We start from the raw sequence: 22,704 nt of genomic DNA on the forward strand, positions 1-22,704 counted from the left end.
CTTATTAAATTGAGGCCTTAAATTTTGATAAAAAAAATTTTTAGGTCCTATTAAAAAAATTTGGGCCTTCAACTTTTTTTTTTTGTCCAAAATAAATTTTTTTTTTTTTTAAATTTTTTTTTAACTCAAAATTTTTTTTTTGGGCTTTATTAAATTGGAGGCCCTAGGCGAGGGCCTAACTTACCTAGGGCCTGAGCCGGCCTTGGTGGTCCGACCACCCCCTTGGCAAAAAAAAAAAAAAAAAGGGGGATCGGGTGCATTTGGGGGTGGCCGGACCACCCCCAAGGGGCTAGGGGTGGTTTCGGCCACCCCATACGGCACACCCCCCCCCTGGCCCCCACCCCAACCTCCTTTTTTTTTTTTTTGCCTTTTGGGCAAGGGGGTGGTCCGGCCACCCCTAGACCGGCCAAGGAGGTGGCTCAGCCACCTCCTTGGCCAACCACCCCATTTTGGCCAAGGGCATTCCCTTTTTTAAAATTTTTTTTTAAAATTTTTTTAATATTTTGCTTTTCTTTTTTTTAAAAAAAAAAAAAAATTAATGCCTAAAACGACGTCGTTTTGGACTGGATAGCTGTTGTAGTTTTAGGACACAAAACGACGTTGTTTTGGGAAGGTAAAATGGGCATAAAAAGTCAAATTGTTTGACTTTAACGTTAAAAGTGTCCAAAGTACGAGCAAATCAAAGTTCAGGAAGCCTAAATGAGAGTTTTGAAAATTCAAAGGCTGCTTGTCAAAACAACTAGAAGTTCAAAGAAGGCTTTATGAAGTTTTCAAATAAAAAAAAAAAAAGTTTCATCGGAACATTGTGAAGTGTCATTCCACCGCATAATATTTTAGTGTCAATATATTAGTAGTAAGATCTTAAAAGAGGATGAAGACTAAATATTGATATTTTATATAATACATATTGGATGATAAATTGATAATTTGTCACTTACAACGACGTGACAAAATTATCATCATTGTAGTGAACAGAAGACTACAAAAGTTGGCTGACGACGAATGGTAGCTATGAATTGTGGCTTGGTATGGACCCATTTAAGCAAAGAGGGACCTAAACTAATAATAATAATAATTGAAGGTATGTGAAAGGGAATGAAATATCCGCCAAACTAGTTTGAAGAAAATATCCTTTAATTCTATTTTTTTTTTTTTACATGTCCACACAAGGGAAAGAGGAAGGAAGGATTCGAATTAGTGACCTCCGCTTCATGAGGCGGGGTTTACAGCCGATTGAGCTACCTCTTGGGAACATCCTACAACCCATTTAAAATAGTGTCAAGTGTTTATAAACATTTAAAACGCATATTAAATTCTTAACATCATTAATAACAGTTTACTAACTTAGACTAAATTTAATGTGCGTTTTAAATATTTATAGATACTTTGCACTATTTTAAATAGGGCTGGCAATTTTGACACGACCCGACAAGCCGACACGAACACGACACGAAATTAGTGGGTTTGGGTTTACCTTAAACGGGTTTGAACCCGTTTATGAGTGTCTGGCGGGTCGTGTCGCGGGTCGACCTGCGGGTGACCCGCCAAACCCGTTTGTGTTTTTTTTTTTAAAAAAAAGAAAATGTGAAAAACGCATACAGGACATTCGTCTCCTCCAGCTCCAAAAATCAAAATCCTCCAGCTCCAAAAATCAAAATCCTCCAAACCCAGAGACCCTCTCGACCTCACTCCTCACGCCACGCCACCGCCCACGCCCACGCCACCGCCGCTCCTCCACTGCCGGTCTCTCTCTCTCGCCGCTCCTCCACTCCTCAGTCCTCATGCAGCCCTAGCCCACGCCACGCCACCGCCGCTCCTCGCCTCCGCCATTGCCGCTCTCTTTCTTCCCCCGAAAAAGTGAAAAACGCACCAGACGGTCCAGACCCGTGTTGCAAACTTGCAGTCTCCTCCACTCCACTCTCTAGATCGGCGAATCCAGACGGACTAGACCTCTCGGCCTCTCACCGGCCACCGCTCACGCCACGCCTAGTCCTAGTCCTTAGTCCTCACGCTCATCGCTCACGAACTAGACCTCTTGGCCTCTCACCGCTCCATTTTTCCTTTGTTTCTCACTTTCTCCATTGCCGCTCTCTCTCTCTCGCCGCCGACGTAACAGATCAAGCATCAAAGGAAGCCATGGCAACGATGGCTGAGAAGGCACCCATTACTGCAGAAAGGAGGGTCCGAGCTGATTTGGAGCCTAAGCTCCCCAAGCCTTGTAATCTTTTCTTCTTTTTCCTTTTTCCCTTTTCTTCTTAGTCCATCTCTTTTCATATTGATTTTGAAGTGTATTTCTTCTTCATACGAATCAGACTTATCACTATTATTATAAAACTATTATTATTTTATTAAAAAAAAAACTATTTTTTAAGTTAAACGGGTGAACGGGTCGTGTTTGGGTTTTGGTTAAACGGATCGCTGGTACTCGTGGGTCGTAAACGGGTCGACCCGCTGACCCGTTTTGCCAGCCCTAATTTTAATTGAGTTGAAGGATATTTTCTTTAAACTGGTTTGAAGGAAATTTCTGTCCTTAAAAAGTATGTGATTCTCACATGAAAAGTGACACATGCCATTTTTATAAAATAGATTAAAGAAATTTTATCCGACTCAGTTTAAAGGAAAACTATGTCCTTTCACATGGACAGAAACTTCCTCCAAACGAACCTGAAGTAAATATCCTTCAACTCATTTAAAATAGTGTCAAGTGTCTATAAATATTTAAAGCACACATTAAATTTAGTCTAAGTTAGTAAACTGTTATTAATAATGTTTAAAATTTAATGTGTGTTTTAAATGTTTATAGACACTTGACACTATTTTAAATGGGTTGGAGGATGTTTCCAAGGGGTAGCTCAATCGGCTGTGAACCTTGCCTCATGAAGTAGAGGTCACTAGTTTGAATCCACCCTTCCCCCTTCCCTTGTGTGGACATGTCAAAAACAAAAAACAAAAAAACAAAAAAAGAATTGAAGGATATTTCCTTCAAACTAGTTATATATAATTCTTTTCTGATACTTTCCTCCGTTTTGATCTCAAACACACTTTTACTGAGCTGATGGGATCTAGGTCTTGCACAATGAAGTTCAAGCAAGTAGGATCTTATGTGAGAGGGCGTTTAGACCTCATTTGTTTTGACAATTCAAGCATTTATTTAAATAAGGTAAGGCTCAAATGCCCTCTCACATAAAACTAGAGTAATGATATAAGGATGATTATAGTTCTCTTAAAGTTTTCTAAAATGTGATGTAACTTTTAAAATTACCATTGAATTTGAGATGGTTATTATTGAATTTCAATTTATTGATTATTTTAAAAGATACATCACATTTATGAAAACTCTAAGAGGACTAGCTCATTATATCATTACTCATAAAACTGTCTATTCCCATCCAAGCTCATGTGGTTCTTTTTTTTTTTGTTCTTGCTTCAAGTATTGTTGAATCTTTGCAGCCTCTTTTAAACCCTTTTTACAAAAAAGAAAAAAGAAATAAATTATATGGTCCTAATTTGATTACGTTTGACAAAATAATTTAGGAGTGATTTGTAAAGAGAGGAAGTTGGAAGTGGTACGGCAATGGAGTCGCTTGTAATTTTGAAAGTTGTATGTTGGTGTTACCATTTGGGATATTAATGAGCCTCTAAGCCACGAACATCAATTGAAATGGACAGGAAGATCGTTGGGCAGCAAAATAAATGCTGAGCGAGTGAGAGTCACAAGTTTGCCATTATGTCATGACCATATTTTGTCGGGGTTACTCTTTTTCTTTGCTTCAAGTAGACGGTGCCGTGAACTGGATTTCTTGGTTTGTTTGATTGGTTTCATGTGGTCCAGTGATCAGGAATTTGATAGTTTTTTTGTTTTTTGTTTTTTTGTTTTTCTTTGATTTTCACGTGGTGCCGTGAAAAAGAATCCTTTGTTTTTTTGTGTTTTTAATGTAATTGTTTCAAGCAATTTGTACTGAATACTTCTACTTGGAAACAATTACATTCTGCTGTGTTAGAAATATTCAAAGTGTCCACTTGTGAATACGTAACCCGACAACCGATCTTTCTTGTGTCCCAAACCCAACTCTCTCGCTCACTCAGGCCACACACAAACACTTCTCTCTCTAATGGGTTCGCCGGGAAACGAAACCGACGAGCCTCTAACGCCGGCAGGCAGGCTCTTCGTCCGACCCGAAATGAACCAAGTAATACACTGCGCCATGGGGTTGAAGCACCCAATCGACGTGGAGTCCGTGAAGTCCCAGGTGCGCAGCTCGGTCATGCTGTCTCACCCCAGGTTCTGCAGCCTCATGGTCCGCGACACCAGCGGCCGAGAGCGCTGGCGCCGGACCCACATCGATCTGGACAGCCATTTCATCGTCCTGGACCGTCCCGTGTCCACCCTGAACGACGAGGAGTTGGTGGTGAACCAGTACTTGGCCGACATGTCGACCAGCCCGGGGCTCAGCTACGACAAGCCTTTGTGGGAGATCCACCTCTTGCTGGCCCACAAGTGCTTGATCTTCCGAGTTCACCACGCGTTGGGAGATGGGGTCTCGCTGATGTCGATGCTCTTGGCGTGCTGCAGGAGGGAGGACGATGTGGACGCGCTGCCCAGGATAGGGTCTGTTGGGAGCCAGAGGAACAGCGAGGGAGGGAACAGGAGGGGTTGGTGGCAGTGGGTGAAGCTTTTGCGGGGGTTTCTGATGATGGGTTGGTTCACTTTGGTGTTTGTGGTCGAGTTTGTGTTGAGGGCTTTGTGGGTTCGGGACAAGGAAACGGCGATAAGCGGTGGGGCGGGGGTGGAGCTCTGGCCGAGGATGCTGGCCACGGCCAGCTTTTGGCTCGAGGACATGAAGGTGGTCAAGAAGGCTGTTCCTGGTGCGGTAAGTGTTTAGGTTATGATTATTAGTTAGAAACTTATGCTAACAGCTGTTGTCGCGTGTGTTTTTATTTCACTTATTGGGCCAGTTTGTTTAGGTGGAAAATGGTTCTTTGTTGGAAAATATTTTAAGAAAAACTGGCTATTTTAAGTTGTTTGGTTGCAAACATAAAAATGGTATCAATAACATTTTCAAATGTTTGGTTGGAACCTGAAAATGCTTAAGAACAGCACCAGAAATCATCAAAATTCAGTATACACAGCAGCAAAATCACCACACAAGCACCAAATTCAAGAAACTCACACCAATCAAAACCAAAAGAGGGAAGACCTTTAGTACTCTAATTGTCCAAAAGTAGCTCAAATATACTTTGTCAAAACTCACCTTCTTCAACCGCTAAGGGTGACATGAAAAAATGAACCTGAGCAGATTCAAAACAGCGAAAGGCCCCTCGAGCACATCTACAGACACATTAGGATTGGCGACCAAGTATGCCAGCTCCCTTGCTAAAATAGCTTATTAAAAATTAGTTATTTTGGATTGGTTAATTATTGCTTTTAGTGCTCATTGTCCATTATGTGCATTAAGCTCATGATTTTTGAAACTCCAAAATACTCACTTCTCTTGAAACTTGACTAAACATTTGACTTGGAATTATAGCACAGTGATTTGTGTAGATGCTAGATGGAAGTGAATTTAGAAATTCCAATTCATACACTAGCGGAGTTACTTATTTAAAATGCTAGGTCTCTGATTTGTGTACATGTAGCATAAAAGTGCATTAGGCTGACTTTAGAATAAAATTGTTTGTCATCCTGGTATGCAGATGTCATGGTCTGCAATTGCAGCCTTTTCTTCGACTCTGCATATGGTTGATGTGAGAATGGAAAGTTAGAAAAGGGGTAGTGCAAATGAGATTAATGTCAATAGTTACATCCTCTTACTCTTAAATGGCTGCATTCCTAGCATCACCATTTTCCTAAAATTGCAGTCACACGAGGGGCATGCTAAGGGGTTGCAAAGGCTGCAACTTGGTTTGCACGATATTTCTGCTCAGAAATATAATTAGTCTCCTTTCAGGTAGTTTCCTCAAAGGAGGTTGTGAGCATTGTTAGTTTGTTACCTATAGCATGACTGAAGATGTTATTGCTTGACAGCATAATAAATGCATTTAACATGTCTCCTCCCCCCCCCCCCCCCCCCTTTCTTCTGGTTTTTTTGAGATTTCTTGGTATATTTATTTTCCTTTTTTATTTTTTATTTTTTTGGTTTTATTGAGTCGGCAACTAATACCCTAAATTCCCCTTGTTGGATGGCAGTGTGTAGTTTCCATAATGAAAGTTTGAAACATAACTTGTGAGGACTCATACTTTCTGGATTTCATCTCATCTCATCATGCAGACCATTAATGACGTTCTCTTTGGGGTGATATCATCAGGATTATCAAGATATCTTGCTCACCGAAGCCCAAATGGTAAAAACAATTTATATAACTAGTGCTGTACTTCTACATTTCAATCATACATCAGTGACAACTAATTATCATAACAGTATTAAGTTTGATTGTCACTGTTAGCTCTGCAAGAAGGGCTTCAATTGACAGGGGTGGCCATGGTTAATTTAAGAGCGCAATCTGGATTGCAGGTCAGTTATGGCCTTCTTTTTGGTTTGCTTGTGCTATTGTCTATTTGTGTATTCTTCATCATTTAATTTTTTTTATTTACTTTTTAAGACATCATTGAAATTCAAACTTCTGGATTGGATGGAAAATTTCTGGTACTGATCAGGATCTATCAGATTTGATGAAAGACAATTCAGGATCACGGTGGGGTAACAAATTTGGCATGATGCTCCTACCTGTTTATTACCATAAAAGTGGTTCTGATCCTCTACAGTATCTGAAGAGAGCTAAGGTGATGATTGATCAGAAGAAACATTCTTTAGAGGCTCATTTCTCTTACGAAATTGGGCATTTTGTAATGACCTACTTGGGATCAAAGGTAGATACTTAAATTAAGCAATACTGTGTTGGGAAAAAGAAACTGACATGGCTTATTTAATATGAACAACTCTTTCTTTTATGCTGTAGGCTGCTGGATTTCTTAACTACCAGATTGTTTGTAATACCAGCTTTACAATCTCTAACGTATTGGGTCCACAAGAGAAACTCGTAGTTGGAGTCAACCCGATAACTTACTTGAGGGTGAATTCGTCGAGCCTGCCCCATGTACAGCCTCTGAACCCTATTTAGTTTCCTGATTGAAATCCTAAGTTTTATAGGGATATTATAAGGTAAATGATCATTGTGTGTAAATAACTTTGGTGATATCTTGCTGGTTGGTTATGCAGGCACTCACAATGCACATGGTGAGCTATGCAGGAAGAGCTGACATGCAAATTTTGGTGGCCAAAAATATCATTCCTGACCCAGAATTTCTTGCTCAGTGCTTTGAAGAGGCCTTGCTTGAAATGAAGGAAGCGGCTGTGGCCACAAACAAAATCTAGGAGAAACCTGTTTGTTATGGATAGAGATCTGTAGTAGTTTTGGTATTCAAATTGCTAGCAATTCGGACAATAAATGTGAGAAAGCTAATATAGGGCTCACCTACTCAAGCAAGTTTTGGATTGTCCACCCACTTGCTTAGGCAGGTTAGCCCTATAAAAACTCTATTACATTTGTTGCCCGGATTGTTAAGGAATCCGAATCCATTTGTTATATGGTAATAAATTTACAAGGACCGAATACACAAGAAATTTTTTGTCAAATTTCCAAACAGAAATTATTATAGGAACAAAAGATGGCTGATTTGATTGTAGAACCAATTACTTTAGGAGTTGAACTATAAACTTCCATGTATAGATTTCTTGATGCTTTTGGGAAATTGTAAATGTTCTTTGTAAGAAACCTCCAGTAAATTTGTAGTTATCTAGGCAGGCAACCCAATCCTCCTCAAAGTAGGCTTGAAGGGTTTCGTGACGGGAAGTTGTGAAAGTAGATGTCCATTGGTGATGCGACAAAACAAGCCCAATGGGAATTGGTATAGCATCTACACATTCTAATCAACATGATACCAATAGACATTGATATGAAATGGGACTTTTAAGATGCCTGAAACAGTGCAAATGCATGAACCGCATTGAAAATCTTTGCATGATCTCACAAATATCAGCTACACAAGGTTTCTTCTTTGACTGCAGTGCCTGGCACCATGACAAGAATACCTCATACATATCAAACTAAAGATATTTTAAGCATAAAAAGCATTTCTTGTCAATATCATCATTCTCAACTTGACTGTCTTCAAACCAAGAGATATGTACATCATCAACAGCAACACTTACAGCAAAACAAATCCCCCTCTCTTTGCTCTGATTGGAAAACAAGAAAAATGAATAAAGAAGCCCAAACTTTCACTTTCTCTTTTCATCAAGAGGGAACAGTCAAATTCCATTAATATCAACAATAGCTGTGAAAGCTGCTGGTTGTATTGCATTACTGGGAAGAGTTGTTGCTTAAGGCAGTTTTTCCAGCTTGGGCTATTTGCCTTTTTTTTCTCATGTCTCGACAGGGGATCGAGATCTCCTGCCGCTTCCTTTCTTCCTTCTCAGCAATAGCTTCCTTAGCAAACCAAATCTTCCCTGTTTCTTACTTGGGACGATCGATAATGCACCGCCTGCATTGTTACCTTCTTTGTGCCTCGACCCAAGATATGCTTCTGGAGTATGTACAAGGGCATTAAGAGCACAAGAAGCATTATAGCTATCAGAATGAAGAACAAGTTGTTTCTGTGTATCTGCAGTGCTTGTAGTTTCTTTAATTTTGAGAGACTTGAGAATCTCTGCCTTAGTATCATCCTCAGCTATCATTCGATCACGTAGGGAGGAACGCTTGTTCAATTTTTCATTATCAGTGGTCGGAGCACCGGTGCTGGTGTTACAGAAAACCTTGTCAAACAGTGCCGATTCCCTTGGTGAAGCTAGAGCCTTCAGCTGTTTTCCCAGGTGTAGGATGGTTTCTTGGCACTCTGCCAACTTTATGGAAGCTGTTGTGATCTCCCAACCCTGAGAGTTTGATAAACAACTTTAATATGATACAATATAGTAATTTTCTCTCATACGATTGCATTTGAGTGTCGATAATTTGCAAGAGATTGAACTCCATCTAAAACAAAACCACTACATAAACGAGATGATTCACGTATCATATATTTCAATGTAATAACTCTTTACTAGCTGATTTTAACAATAATATCTGTTATTTAAAACCCAGATTATTGTATATGATCAGTTTATAGTACTAAATAATTCAATTCATGAAACATAATACCTAGTTTCAGCTCAATACAGAGTTTTGTACAGTATACACATGGATCTGTTTTTAACGCAACAAGATGTCAATAACTTACATTTTGGGATTGCTTTCCCTGTTGATTCATACTGTACTTCGGAGTTTCCTTTGCAACACTGTGAGTTACATTTCAGAAATCAGAATTCTCTTATTAATAAAGGAAATTTTTTGTTTGGTCTGCAAAGAAGAAAGAAGTAAGAAATCAGTGGTTACCTTTCTAGCTGGAGTTGAAGCTCAAGACATGTTGCCTCTAAGTCTTCACAGCTGTTATTTTTATCTTCCAATTCAACTTCCAAAGAGGAGAACTTCTGGAAGACTTCATTCATTTTAGCTCTGGCAACATTAAGCTGAGTATCGAGATCTTCATTTATCAACTTCTGATTTTCAATCTGATCTTCAATCACCACCTTTGATTCTTTTAAAGTTTCCAGTTCTGCTTGTAAGTTTCCAATGCTTTGTTCTGATTCTCGAAGTTGTGTCATTAACACCTCAATCTTATCAGTTGCTGACCGTAATCTAGCTTCCATATCTTTCTTTGCAGCTTCCTCATTCTTCAATTCGTCTTTTAATCTGCTGTTTTCTTCTTGCACTTTACACCGAACCTCCTCCATTTGGAGCAAAACTCCAGGTTCATTTTCTGTTTGGGATTCCATCCAACCAAAATGCTTCTTGATCTTATTTCTTGCGTTTGAAGCATCTTTAAGGCTCACATGATTATTAATAATCCAGTCTAAAGAAAACATCAGTTCCATCACAAACTTTTCAAGACCAGCTTTTCCATTTAATAGATCAGTACAAGTACAAACAAATTGTTGTAGAACAGCACTTAGCTCCGAACTTTTCCATTGGAAAACACGGACAAAGTAGTCTGCTGATGTTGATGGAGGGAATGGTTTGGAATTTTGATCCCACTTAGACCAATCTTCTGGAGTATTACTACTGAATGAAGATCTTGGATTGATTCCATCAATCAGCCTGATAATTTTATGGATTGACTTACTCAGGTTAGACGGGTTACATTGGCTGCCCTTTTCTTTCACTGAGGTGTCGATGGAAGAAGCTCCATTTGAGGAATTTACAAGTGGAGATGTGTTTGGAGATTTCAAAGTGATATAACCACTAGCATTGAGCAGATCAGACACTCCAGGATGCCTTGGGATTGCAGTTGTCTCGGCTTCGTGTGTAGTTGGATGGTTTAGATAACCCAAAGCAATTTTGATATCCTCAAAAAGTTCATGTAAACTTCGTTTTGAAATACGCTTTTGCTCCAGCATTGCTTTTAAAACAACCTGAAGCCAGTCAAAATTTTTGTCAGTTGGTTCTGTTTTCAATTGCATTTCCTGTTTACTATCGCTCCAACCAGAATGACCTGAAACTGGACTAAGATCCTTAGCATTCCAATAGGGGTAACACCCACTCCTAGGTGTATCCACAGAAACTATTGCCAGTTTCTCCATCTCAGCAAAATCATCCATAAAACTCATGTCTGAAGCTTCAATTGCTTTATATGCCAGTGGATTTTTTATTTTCGCATTTCGGCAGTGTTCCAATTCTGAAATTAGAGCAGTAGCCCAAGATCCAGAAGAACTAATCCCATCATCACTACCGATTTCAGAACCTGCAAATAGAGAAAGTTCACTTGATATAGGACTATACCTGGTCAACTCCATGGATTTTTGACATTTAGAAAGCTCTCTAACATGAGCTTCAGTCTGTGATAATCTGGAAGCTGTTCGAGCATACATGATTCTTGAAGAATGGAGTTCAGTGCTCTTCTTGGTTATACTTTCTTTTAGAGCCTTGTTTTCTTCTTCCACATCACGTAATCGCTCAATCATGAAACTGATCTTCTTATTGGGAATTTCGGGAGACGCTTCTTTTATAGCTTCTCGGACAATCAGATCTCTTGTAGGATTCTGCTTTCTTCTTCTCATATCTGTGTGATTCCTTCCCAGCATATCAAATTCACTCTTCATATTTGCCATAGCAGCAGTACCTGGAAGCCGTTTTTGCATGAGGAGCCGGAGTCTTTGACATTCTGCTTCCAACTTTGTGGTTTTCTTCACACTTTCCAGATGTTGCTTGTGTGCTGCATCAGCAGATCGACGGTTATATTCAATCTCCTCATTTCGAATCTCAAGCTCCTTCTCAAGTATATGAAACTCATACTTTAGATACGTGTTTTCCTTTTCCACAGAATCTAATCTAGACATTAGCACATTGAATTCTGCGTCTGTCTGAGATTTCTGTTTCTGTAGATCTTCAATAACTTTTTCTTTGGTTAGAAGGGCCTTACTTAGATGAGTATTCTCAACAGCTAAGTTTGTGAGCTGTTTACTTCTCTCCTCCAACTTCTCCTCCAATTTCCTCTGTGCCTTCTCATATTCTCTTGATGTTTTGATGATGGCGTCACGTATTCTTTGCTCCTGCTCTTCTCGAACAGAGCATAACTGCTGCATACATTCCTTCAGTGCAGCATCTGAACAAGCTAGTTGTTCATTTGCAACTGTTCCCTGTCTCAAAGCTTCATCATTCGGTTCTTGTTTCTGGCATACTGCTTCTGCTTTCTCCAAACCTAAAAGCGGATTTTGTTTATTGAGTCAGCAGAAAGCCAAAGTGAGCATCAAAGAAGGATTAGTTAAGGATCATTTGCAGATACTAGTGAATCACCTTTATCGGCTTCTTGGGCCCTTATCGCATGTTTTGTCACAAGGTTGTCTTTAGCATGACAATCAAGGAGGACTGAGGCTAACTTCTCATTCAGATTTTTCACAGATCTCTCTGGTCCTTCTTCATTCTGTTTTGGAAGTGTACGTATCTAATAAATGAAATATAGTTCATACATTAATCACATTTAACGTTCTCTGTGACAAATTAAAAGGCCATGCACTATGAGGTGCTCACATGGAGATTCATGAAAGGAAGTTGCAAATAAGAAAATGAAGTAGATGATTAAGAGAAGCCGCCATTACCTCTTCTTCAGATCTTCCTAAGGGAACAACAACTTTTTCAGCTGCAACAATTGTCTTCTCTGAAGATCTTTTCCTCCAAAGCCATGACTTATGGTCCATGATTTCAGTTGCTGTTCAAGAAAGGGAGGGGGGGCTCAATTCAGATATACAAAAACCATCTATCAACAAGAATATAACTAAGAAACAGAAGTGACAGCTTTTGGTAGTTGAAACATTCAGCTCTTTCAACGACCAGTGTACTTTGTCACAAAGATCAATGCTTTACTAATCAAACTTTAGCCTTCCACTATTAGAAACATACAGTTACTGATAATTGCAATAAGGGTCCTTTGAAAGGTGACATAATTTCAACTTAACTACCAATAACTTGATTAGGAAAAATCCTTTTTCATCAGTGAGCAAAACTAAACAATTCAGTAAAAATCCTCATCCACAAGTAAATACTAATTTTTATTGCAAGATGAGACTTTTCAGTAAATTATTCATAACTTTGCCTAAATATTAATTGAAAAAAAAAAAAAAAAAACCCCAAGTTATGGTGACTTGATAATTCACCGATTCTAATTGAAATGGGGGATAGGTTCTTGTTAAATTACTACTTATACCAAGAACTTAAACAGATAAAAATGATAAATTTAATTATTTAATTATTACTTTAACAAAAAAAAAAAAAAAATTAACTCTAAGTTTCTTACTAAGCCTCACAAACAATGAACAAAGTCAGGCTGTTAAGGATATGACTGCCTGGATGAAAATATTCTCAGAAAAAAATTACCAAAAAAACAAGAGTCATCAGGCCATTACCATCAAATTATTACAAAGGCAATTACATGAATGATCTCACAGTTGAACTCAAAATCACTAGAACTAAAAAGAATGGTTAAAATGCAACATGCAAGCACTAATGTAAGCTGCCATAAAAGGGGAAAAAAAAAAAAAAAAAAAAAAAAAGAAGAAGAAAGAAAACTTGAAAATTAAAGATAATACAGAAATGGGTAGTGCATGTGAGTTTTCATCAAGCTGTAGCAGCTCTCACCTGGTCAAGTGTAGCCCCCAGAGATGCTTATCAGTTGAAGGATCATCCACCACTATATACTCTTATCAGAAACCAAAAAGAGAGGGATCAGAGAGAGAGAAGCATGAACGCACCAAAAAAGAAAGTTCAACGTTTGGAAATGAAAGTGAAAGAGAATAAGGAAAAAACATCATAGGATGCTTGCTCTCCACCGACACCCACCTGGGCATAATGAGAGAGAGAGAGAGAGAGAGAGAGAGAGAGAGAGAGACCCACTAAGATATGTCACGTAGAAAATAGAAAAAAGAAAAAGGATCAAAGACGATGCGGCCAAAAGCACAAGGGGTCATAAAGAGACAAAACGGTGACAAAAGAGGAGAAAGAGAGGGAGTAAAAGAGAAAGTGGGTGATATATTTAAGTCTTGGTTTTGATTGAGGTGGGGGCATGCCCTCCCTGTGGTCTGTGGGTACCTCATGACATTGATAGCCATGGCGTTGAATCATTTTTTGCCACTCATATTCACAATTCTTTTACGTATCATTATGGATGGGGAGTGGGGGATTGGCTGCCCCATTGTAATTTGTAATTGCCAAAGGCTTTTAAAGGTGTTTATTTGTCCGAACAGGTTTTCATACAATCCTACACTTTTTTTTATAGGCCGATTTTATCGAGAATTGCTCACAATTATCTGCACGATTATAAAGGCGAAGGAAATCCTAGTAAACAAGTGGAAATTATATTTAACCTCAAATTGATATTCCTAAGAAATGTCTTCTAGTTACACATTTGTATTACTTTGATTCTTCATACTACCATTCTACCACATTTTTACACTATTTAATTACACTTTGACCTTAAAACGGACGAAAAGTTGCACACATGAATCACTTGTGTACATTTTTTTTTTTTTTTTTACTTAAAATATCTAAATTATTTGTATGTCATTGTTCACATTTTTATAGTAATTTGGTGATGAAAGGGAAATTTAAACATTTTAAGTTAAAAAAATTTATATGTGCAAGTCACGTGCATGCACGGCTTTTCCTCCCTTTTTAACACCATAATCTAACCGAAGGTATAAATAAAGTGCAATAAAATGATAATTTGAGGGCGTTAAGTGTCACAAATGGTAGTTTGAAAGTGTTTTTATAAAAAAAAAAAAAAAAAAAGGGTGTTCAAATTTATTAATAGAAGTACTTATAATCAAAAAAAAAATGAATTAAAATTCATAATTAGATAATTAAGAGCATCTCCAATAGTATAGCTAAGTTTCTTATATTAGCTTTTGCTCTCTTAACGCTTTAATCTTCTCTCAGCATTGGATAAAGTGTGAAGTAAATCAAACACCTGTCGTATTTGTTTGTCAACATAAAGTAATACAAGTTCGTTGTGCACTTCATGGCATGCCCAACTTTCACCGTTCTCAATTTTCAAAGTTTTTGGCTTTTGAAATTTACTTTGGAAAAAGTGGACAAATATATTATATGGGGGGTGGTAATTATTTTTTTTTTACCTACATATAATATAAGTTATAGAACCATAATCATTAGAATCGTGAGACGATCCACAGCATCTGGCTTCATTGTTTTCAGCTGGAATTACTGACTACCAAAAAGGCCATGCCTTCTTCAACGGGCAAGAAAAAATTGAACAGAAACACCCACCAACGGACTGTTTGGTCAAACGAAGAAAAGTAACCGAAAATACCTTTCAAAATCGGACCTCATTAAACATAGAAAAGTCAGCTGGGTTGGTAGAAATTTTCTCAACTATGGGAAGGAACCAGCTTTTTTCTCAAGATGGGTATCCCATGCAAATGCAGAATTAGGTAAAATATTTTTTTAGCTGAAAATAATTTACGCGGTATAAAGTTTTAAATTTTTTTTGTATTAAAAAGTAAAACAGTTTTGTTTTATAGTTATTTTTTTTATTAAATAAAAAATAAATGATGTGAGATAAAAAGTGAAAAAGTAAAAATATTTTGATGTTGATTCATGAACAATAAAAAAAAAGGCAAATAAGGGCTTAAGTCTGAATTATTCATCCAAAATGAATAGTTTACGACTCAACAACATATATGAGAAAGAACGAAAATGTGGTTTGTAAAAACCCAAAAAAAAAAAAAAAATGTCATAGGATATGTTGAGTTGTTTTTCAAGGGACAATTGTCGTGTTTTAATGCGTTGTGACGTGAAGTTTTGTTAAAAAATTGGACAGAACTTAAATGAAAGTACCAAATTAGTATTTAGGTTTACTAGAAGTACTACATGTGTCACTTTTTGAAACTGAGTAAGCTCGTAGATTTTGGCCCTAACTTCTGGTACCCAAAAAGAAATTTAACCCTAAAATATAGGGTCGTGATTTACAGCACGCTAGATAATTTTTTTTTTTTTTTTAATATTAAAAAAAAAAAAATGGCATGGACGCCGGCGTTGCGTTTAACTTTACCCTAAAATATAATAAAACAAAACCTTGATCTTGATCCTAAATTATCTCAATTTCACCCGAGTCACTGATCCCTCACAAAAACCCTCAATTTGTGCGTTTTAGTACGGTCCAGCCACGTCATCAGATACTTCGTGGGCGGAGTAACCGACATCCCCGTAATAAACCCAAATCCACCGGTACACAAGCCTCAGATATCCCCAAACAACCAGGGGCAAACTCGGAACGCAAATAAAAAGCCCCATCTTTCGAATCCCCAGTCTCCTTCGCTGCTCACAAAATCACCAGGATCGAATAGCCGAAACCGACTCGGACCTTTTCTGAACTCACCGAGTCAACCCGACTCGCCGGCCCGCACCCGTCTACATGGAGATCGCACCCGACGGTGATAGCGTCAAAGCGGTGTCGTCGTCATCGTCGGCTTCGTCGTCTTCCTATGCGTCGTCGTCGCCTCGAGGTGTGAAGGAGCGAGAAGCGGCGGCGAAGTATGAGGAGGAGGAGGAGGAGGAGGACGTGTGCCGGATCTGCCGGAACCCAGGCGACAGAGAGAACCCGCTTCGATACCCGTGCGCGTGTAGTGGGAGCATCAAGTACGTGCACCAGGATTGCCTTTTGCAGTGGCTCAATCACAGCAACGCTCGCCAGTGCGAGGTTTGTCTCTCTCTCTGATCGGCTTGAACTTCGTTAATTTGAATTGTCTTGGTTATTTTTGTTGGAATTTTGTTAATATTGGCGTTTTTATGTATTAATATTGGTGGTTTAATCGATAAAGAGAAGGTTTAGTAGGGTTTCTTGTCTTTTGTTTTTATTTTTAATATTTGAATATGTTAATTTTGTGATTTAGGCTTCTTGTGGAGCGATAGGGTGTAGGTTTGGTAGATGATGATTTTAGTTTGTGTGAAGATTCGGTGTGACTTGTTGGTGAAATTAAGCTGTGAGAGGCTTTGCAGAGCTATGAATCACGGCCTTTGTCTTGTTAGAGGAAGAAATTGAGGCTAATTTAAAAGGGAAATGAAAATGACGAAGATAGAGAGGCCATTTCGAGAGTTTGCTCGTCTTATTCGATTTGGGAACTAAGCAGAGCTAAAGTGTATTTTTAATAGCTTTTTGTTGTGATCAGATTCTAAGTTAGATATAAGCGTATAGCTATTGTGGAATAATGTAGTTACCAATATTTTTGAAATGATTGGAATATTGTTTTCCAACTTATGGATCGCTGAACCTTATAGGGAATAAAGACTTAAATAACTTTGAAATCATAATTTTTTGCTGTTTTAGGAAGTAGGAACTATGAAATAGTTGTTGCACTAGTCTTTAATATGTATAACGGCATGTAGTTTTGGTTTTATCATGAAGATGATGACTCTAACAATGCTGTACGTATGGATATAAAAAATTTCTTGCTGTCTTACAAGGTGAGGCAGAATGGTGGTTTAGGTTTCTCATTATCTGTTTGAGTAGGTTTTGTATGTTGGCTTGCATTTCACCATGCCCACCCCACCCCCCCACCCCCTCTATGGTTACTCTCTGTTTGGATTTTTATTTTTTATTAAATGAAATTCATGTATGACAGGTCTGCAAACATGCGTTTTCCTTCTCCCCTGTTTATGCGGAGAATGCTCCGGCAAGGCTTCCTTTTCAGGAGTTTGTGGTTGGGATGGGAATGAAAGCTTGCCATGTTCTGCAATTCTTTTTGCGTCTGGGGTTTGTTCTTTCTGTCTGGCTCCTCATTATACCTTTCATTACATTCTGGATATGGCGGTTGGCTTTCGTGAGGAGTTTTGGTGAAGCCCAGAGATTATTCCTAAGTCATTTATCCACTACAGTTATCCTTACTGATTGCCTACACGGGTTCCTACTTTCTGCTAGCATTGTGTTTATTTTTCTCGGTGCCACTTCTTTGAGGGATTACTTCAGGCATTTAAGGGAGCTTGGAGGTCAGGATCCTGAGAGAGAAGACGAAGGAGACAGAAATGGTGCTCGTGCTGCCAGAAGACCTCCTGGACAAGCTAATAGGAATAACGTGGGTGATGTAAATGGTGAAGATGTGGGTGGAGCACAGGGAATTGCCGGAGCAGGTCAAATGATCAGGAGGAATGCAGAAAATGTTGCTGCTCGGTGGGAGATGCAGGCAGCTCGTCTTGAAGCTCATGTTGAACAGATATTTGATGGTTTGGATGATGCTGATGGTGCCGAGGATGTGCCTTTTGATGAGCTTGTTGGCATGCAGGGCCCTGTCTTTCATTTGGTTGAAAATGCATTCACTGTAAGTTTATTCCTTCTCTGCTGTTTTTATTCTTGTTTTAATCAATTCTTATTATACTACCTATTCTACCACTAGGTTTCCCAATCAATCATTCTTTTGCAGCTTCCTTACTTTTTGACATAATTTTGTGAGAGAATTTTATGTGCTGGCAAGTCTGTTAACATTTTTGTTGGTTAGCATGACTTACAACTTTAATTTTGCTGTATAATATATTTTTTCTTCTTTTTAGAATTAGGCACGAATTAAGCTGCTCTATTTATGAGCTGTCTTAATATTTTTTTCTGAGTATGTTCTTAGATTTTTGAACTCAGGCTCTATTTCAGTGACAATTTTTTGCCAAAAAATGTGCTCTACGTTTTCTTGTTCATGGTCAACTGGAAATTATACTTGAAGAGGCTTATATTTAGTTGGAGTATAAGCCATTTTCTGGATGAAGCCTGTATATGTTCTCCGTCTCCCTCACAACTCCTCTGCACTGCCCCCATCACCTCCCAACCTCGTGATAAAAAAATTAAAATGTTTCTGATGAAATTCTCTCATCCTTGCTGCTGCCTGACATAATAATGCTGCAAATCATGTGTTCTAACTTACTGTGTTGTTGCCATTGAAAAAAAAAAAGAGGAAGAAGAAGAAACAGAAAAGGGAAAGAAAAGAAAACTGAAGTTAAGTTTTGCTCCTGTTTTGATTGGTTTATCAAGTGGTCTTACGCCTATGCAGGTTCTGGCAAGCAATATGATTTTCCTTGGCGTTGTGATCTTTGTGCCTTTCTCATTGGGTCGGATTATACTCTATTATGCATCTTGGCTTTTCTACGCTGCTAGTGGTCCAGTTCTGTCAACGGTCATGCCACTTACAGACACAGCACTATCCTTAGCAAATATTACATTGAAGAATGCGTTGACTGCGGTTACAAATTTGTCATCTGAAAGCCAAGAAAATGGTCTGCTTGGCCAGGTTGCAGAAATGTTGAAGGGTAACTTTAGTGGTCTAAATGAAGCCTCAAACAACATTAGTTCACCACTTTCGGCAGATCTCTTGAAAGGGGCAACTATTGGAACATCACGGCTTTCTGATGTTACAACTCTTGCTATCGGATATATGTTTATTTTTTCTCTAGTTTTTGTTTACCTTGGCATTGTTGCCTTGATTCGGTACACTAAGGGTGAGCCTTTGACTATGGGGAGGTTCTATGGTATTGCTTCTATAGCAGAGGCAATTCCATCTCTCTTCAGGCAGTTTTTGGCAGCAATGAGGCATTTGATGACTATGATAAAGGTTGCTTTCCTTCTTGTCATTGAACTCGGGGTGTTTCCTCTGATGTGTGGATGGTGGCTAGATGTCTGTACTATAAGGATGTTTGGGAAGTCAATGGCTCAAAGAGTTCTATTCTTCTCAGCTTCTCCTTTAGCCAGCTCATTGGTTCATTGGGTTGTAGGAATTGTCTACATGCTACAAATAAGCATTTTCGTCAGCCTTCTTAGAGGGGTATTTTTCTTTGCCATTATATCATATTGACACAATTTGTTTTGAACCACTTATACTTTTATGTTATTGATCTGATAGATTTTTCTATGTTTGCTATTGTCAGGTTTTGCGTAATGGAGTATTGTACTTTCTTCGAGATCCTGCTGATCCAAACTACAATCCATTCCGTGATTTGATTGATGACCCTGTGCACAAGCATGCTCGCAGGGTTCTGTTATCAGTTGCTGTTTATGGGAGTTTGATTGTGATGCTGGTCTTCTTACCAGTTAAACTTGCTATGCGGATGGCTCCCTCCATTTTTCCACTTGATATATCGTAAGTTGGTCTTAAAGATTTTGTGGCACCTGTTTTAATAAACTTGTATCATTCCCATGGTTATATGTCACCGTTGTGTGCTAACTTTTGGATGCTTATGTTTTTATTGCAGGGTGTCTGACCCATTTACTGAAATTCCGGCTGACATGCTCCTCTTTCAAATTTGCATTCCATTTGCCATTGAGCACTTTAAATTGCGGACAACAATTAAATCCCTTCTCAGATATTGGTTTACAGTAGTTGGCTGGGCACTTGGTTTAACAGATTTCTTATTGCCCAGACCTGAAGACAATGGTGGTCAGGAAAACGGAAATGGGGACCCAGGAAGGCAAGATAGACTACAGGCAGTACAACTAGGTGGACAAGATCGGGCCCTGGTGGCACTTGCAGGTGCTGATGATCAAAACAGAAGTATTCTTGCATCAGAGAACTCAAATGTTTCAGAGGAGTATGATGGTGATGAGCAATCTGATTCAGAGTAAGTTTTTGGATGCATCATAATTTTAATATCATAAGTTGGCCTTAATTATGCCACTGGGTGAACAATCTGTTGCATAATCTTAGCCATGAAATTGTTTTTCTTTAGTAATACTTTCATCATAACAAGTTTATACCTTAAATCCTGAACCGACTACTATAGGTTCACCCTTTCTCCCTTGATTCCACAAATTTATGAGTTGAGTGAAGCTGTCTTTAATTTGTGATTTTATATCACTCATAGATGGAGTTTTCTCCATGACTTCTTACCTTCTTCTTCGCATGTTCAACTGGTTGTTATTGTGCTTTATTTATTTATGTATTTTTTGTTTGTTGCTTCTAGAATCTCTGGCTACCATCTAACATTTGCTCAAATTGTCTTTTAGCAGGTATGGCTTTGTGCTTCGCATTGTCCTGTTGTTGGTGGTGGCTTGGATGACACTACTTATCTTCAACTCTACCTTGATAGTTGTACCAATTTCACTTGGAAGGGCTATCTTCAATACAATTCCGCTTCTCCCATTGACTCATGGCATCAAGTGTAATGGTAAAATGGTCTGACTGAATTTGTTTTCTACTATTTGTTCTTCATGCTTATGGGATGAGAAAGGCTAATTTGTCGTCATTCTATTTTTCCTTAGATCTTTATGCTTTTATAGTTGGAAGCTATGTAATTTGGACTGCTGTAGCTGGTGCTAGATATTCCATTGAGCATATTAGAACAAAGAGAGCTACAGTTTTGTTTAACCAAATCTGGAAGTGGTGTGCGATTGTTATTAAGAGTTCTGCACTCCTGTCAATATGGGTAAGAACCATTTTGGTTATTTTCTCACTAAATTCAGGTTTTGTTTTTATTGGGACCTGGTTATTGTTTGTCATCTATGTCAGGTTTACAAAATGATTTGAACTTCTGCATATTCTCGTTTTCCAGATTTTTGTCATCCCAGTGTTGATTGGGTTACTATTTGAGCTTTTGGTGATTGTGCCAATGCGGGTGCCTGTGGATGAAAGCCCAGTTTTCCTCTTGTATCAGGATTGGGCATTGGGCCTCATCTTTCTTAAGATCTGGACTAGACTGGTGAGTGTTATATCAGTTTGTGTGTGTTTCAACTTGACATCATCAAAATAAATAGATAAATAAATTGTTCAATTGGTACGGCTTCTATTTGCAATTTCTTCCGCCCCTTTATGTATGCTACCACTGTTGCAGTTATTAGCCCAATATAACTACTATTGAATTACTAAAATGAAGTTAGAATGGGGGATACAATTGTGAAGACTTATTGGTAGGCATTGCAGTCTTCTACATTTGTAGACGAGGAACATATTAGCGTTTAAATTTTTCATTACATATTTTATAGGAGTTTGTTTTTAGGATGGAGTAGGTGGTTGCAGTTATAATTTGAATGGCTGGACTTAGTATTTTTCTCTTGTGTGTTTTATTATGGTTCATGAACAGGTTATGTTGGATCACATGATGCCACTGGTGGATGAAACTTGGCGGGTAAAATTTGAGAGGGTGAGAGAGGATGGTTTCTCTCGGCTGCAAGGTCTTTGGGTGCTGCGTGAGATTGTGTTCCCAATCATAATGAAGCTGTTGACAGCCTTATGCGTGCCTTATGTTTTAGCCAGAGGGGTGTTTCCTGTACTTGGGTATCCATTAAAAGTAAACTCAGCAGTCTATCGTTTTGCCTGGCTGGGATGCCTCTGCTTCAGCCTGCTGTGCTTCTGTGCCAATAGATTCCATGTCTGGTTTACCAACCTTCACAATTCCATACGTGATGATCGCTATCTGATTGGCCGTAGGCTTCATAACTTTGGGGAAGACATCGAAGAGAAGCACAATGAGGTGGGGACTTCCTCCGAAGCGCAAACTTCTAATCTGCAGGGCACTGGTTTAATTCTACATGACCGAGAAGTCGATGTGGGGTTGCGGCTGAGGCGTGCTAACCAATATGATGCTATGCTTAACATATGAGGCAAGTAGTTTTCGCATTGTTGAGGCTGTTATTGAAGCATTGAATGTTGTACACCACTAAGTACACGGGACTTATACACACCTTTGTTGGGGTGCACAAAATGCACTGTCAAGTTTAGGGTTTCTTTGTCGGTTTGTGCATAGTGTACTTGTTAAATTAGTTATTAGAAGAAAACAGATAAAAATATCGTTTGTTCATAAAATCGCCCTCCCTCTCTACATGTATATGTATTTGTTTGGACACACATGCCAGATTCTTCTGCGTGCGCGCATGAGGGGGAGAGAGAGAGAGTTTCTTGGGTGTGGGAGCTTTAGATTCCAAAATTCCAATAACTTGTTAGGAACTTGAAAGCATAGTTGTTAACATTAGTGCATATGGCTTTCAAGTTTAAAGTATGAGAACTAGAACAGATTCTTTGCTGATGATTTCTTCCCCTTGAAGAGCCTCTTCTACTTCTGTTCTTCCTTTTTGCTCACTATTTTGTTTCTTAATCCGCATTGTCTGCTAACATATGGTTGGCATTTGGGTGAGCT

The 22,704-nt window shown here is 38.7% G+C and overlaps 3 protein-coding genes across 4 annotated transcripts; 2 read left to right on the forward strand and 1 right to left on the reverse strand.

Annotated features, from left to right (window-relative positions):
- The first annotated feature begins 3,707 nt into the window (after positions 1 to 3,707).
- LOC132179026 (wax ester synthase/diacylglycerol acyltransferase 11) lies at positions 3,708 to 7,845 on the forward strand. The gene is made up of 6 exons (XM_059591638.2): positions 3,708 to 4,871; positions 6,270 to 6,342; positions 6,445 to 6,512; positions 6,656 to 6,868; positions 6,958 to 7,095; positions 7,218 to 7,845. Exons 1-6 carry the CDS (start codon positions 4,113 to 4,115, stop codon positions 7,371 to 7,373), a joined length of 1,407 nt encoding a protein of 468 aa, XP_059447621.2. The 5' UTR covers positions 3,708 to 4,112; the 3' UTR covers positions 7,374 to 7,845.
- A 253-nt stretch (positions 7,846 to 8,098) lies between these two features.
- Positions 8,099 to 13,437, reverse strand: LOC132179025 (filament-like plant protein 7). The gene is made up of 6 exons (XM_059591637.2): positions 13,225 to 13,437; positions 12,189 to 12,298; positions 11,887 to 12,034; positions 9,430 to 11,791; positions 9,275 to 9,332; positions 8,099 to 8,930 (listed from the first exon to the last, which is right to left on the reverse strand). The coding sequence occupies exons 2-6, from the start codon at positions 12,285 to 12,287 to the stop codon at positions 8,424 to 8,426; spliced, it is 3,174 nt and encodes a 1,057-aa protein (XP_059447620.2). The 5' UTR covers positions 12,288 to 12,298; positions 13,225 to 13,437; the 3' UTR covers positions 8,099 to 8,423.
- A 2,424-nt stretch (positions 13,438 to 15,861) lies between these two features.
- CER9 (RING/U-box superfamily protein) lies at positions 15,862 to 22,604 on the forward strand. 2 transcript variants are annotated; one of them, XM_059591640.2, is made up of 9 exons: positions 15,862 to 16,300; positions 17,223 to 17,915; positions 18,633 to 19,400; positions 19,504 to 19,715; positions 19,828 to 20,193; positions 20,579 to 20,739; positions 20,834 to 20,997; positions 21,124 to 21,270; positions 21,652 to 22,604. In XM_059591640.2, the coding sequence occupies exons 1-9, from the start codon at positions 16,016 to 16,018 to the stop codon at positions 22,168 to 22,170; spliced, it is 3,315 nt and encodes a 1,104-aa protein (XP_059447623.2). In that variant the 5' UTR covers positions 15,862 to 16,015; the 3' UTR covers positions 22,171 to 22,604. The 2 variants fall into 2 exon arrangements, with proteins under 2 accessions (XP_059447623.2, XP_059447624.2); XM_059591641.2 differs by having other exon boundaries at positions 20,582 to 20,739.
- The last annotated feature ends 100 nt before the right edge of the window (positions 22,605 to 22,704 follow it).

The sequence above is a fragment of the Corylus avellana genome, chromosome 4, assembly GCF_965113065.1.
Source record: "Corylus avellana chromosome 4, dhCorAvel1.hap1.2, whole genome shotgun sequence".
Lineage (NCBI taxonomy): Eukaryota > Viridiplantae > Streptophyta > Magnoliopsida > Fagales > Betulaceae > Corylus > Corylus avellana.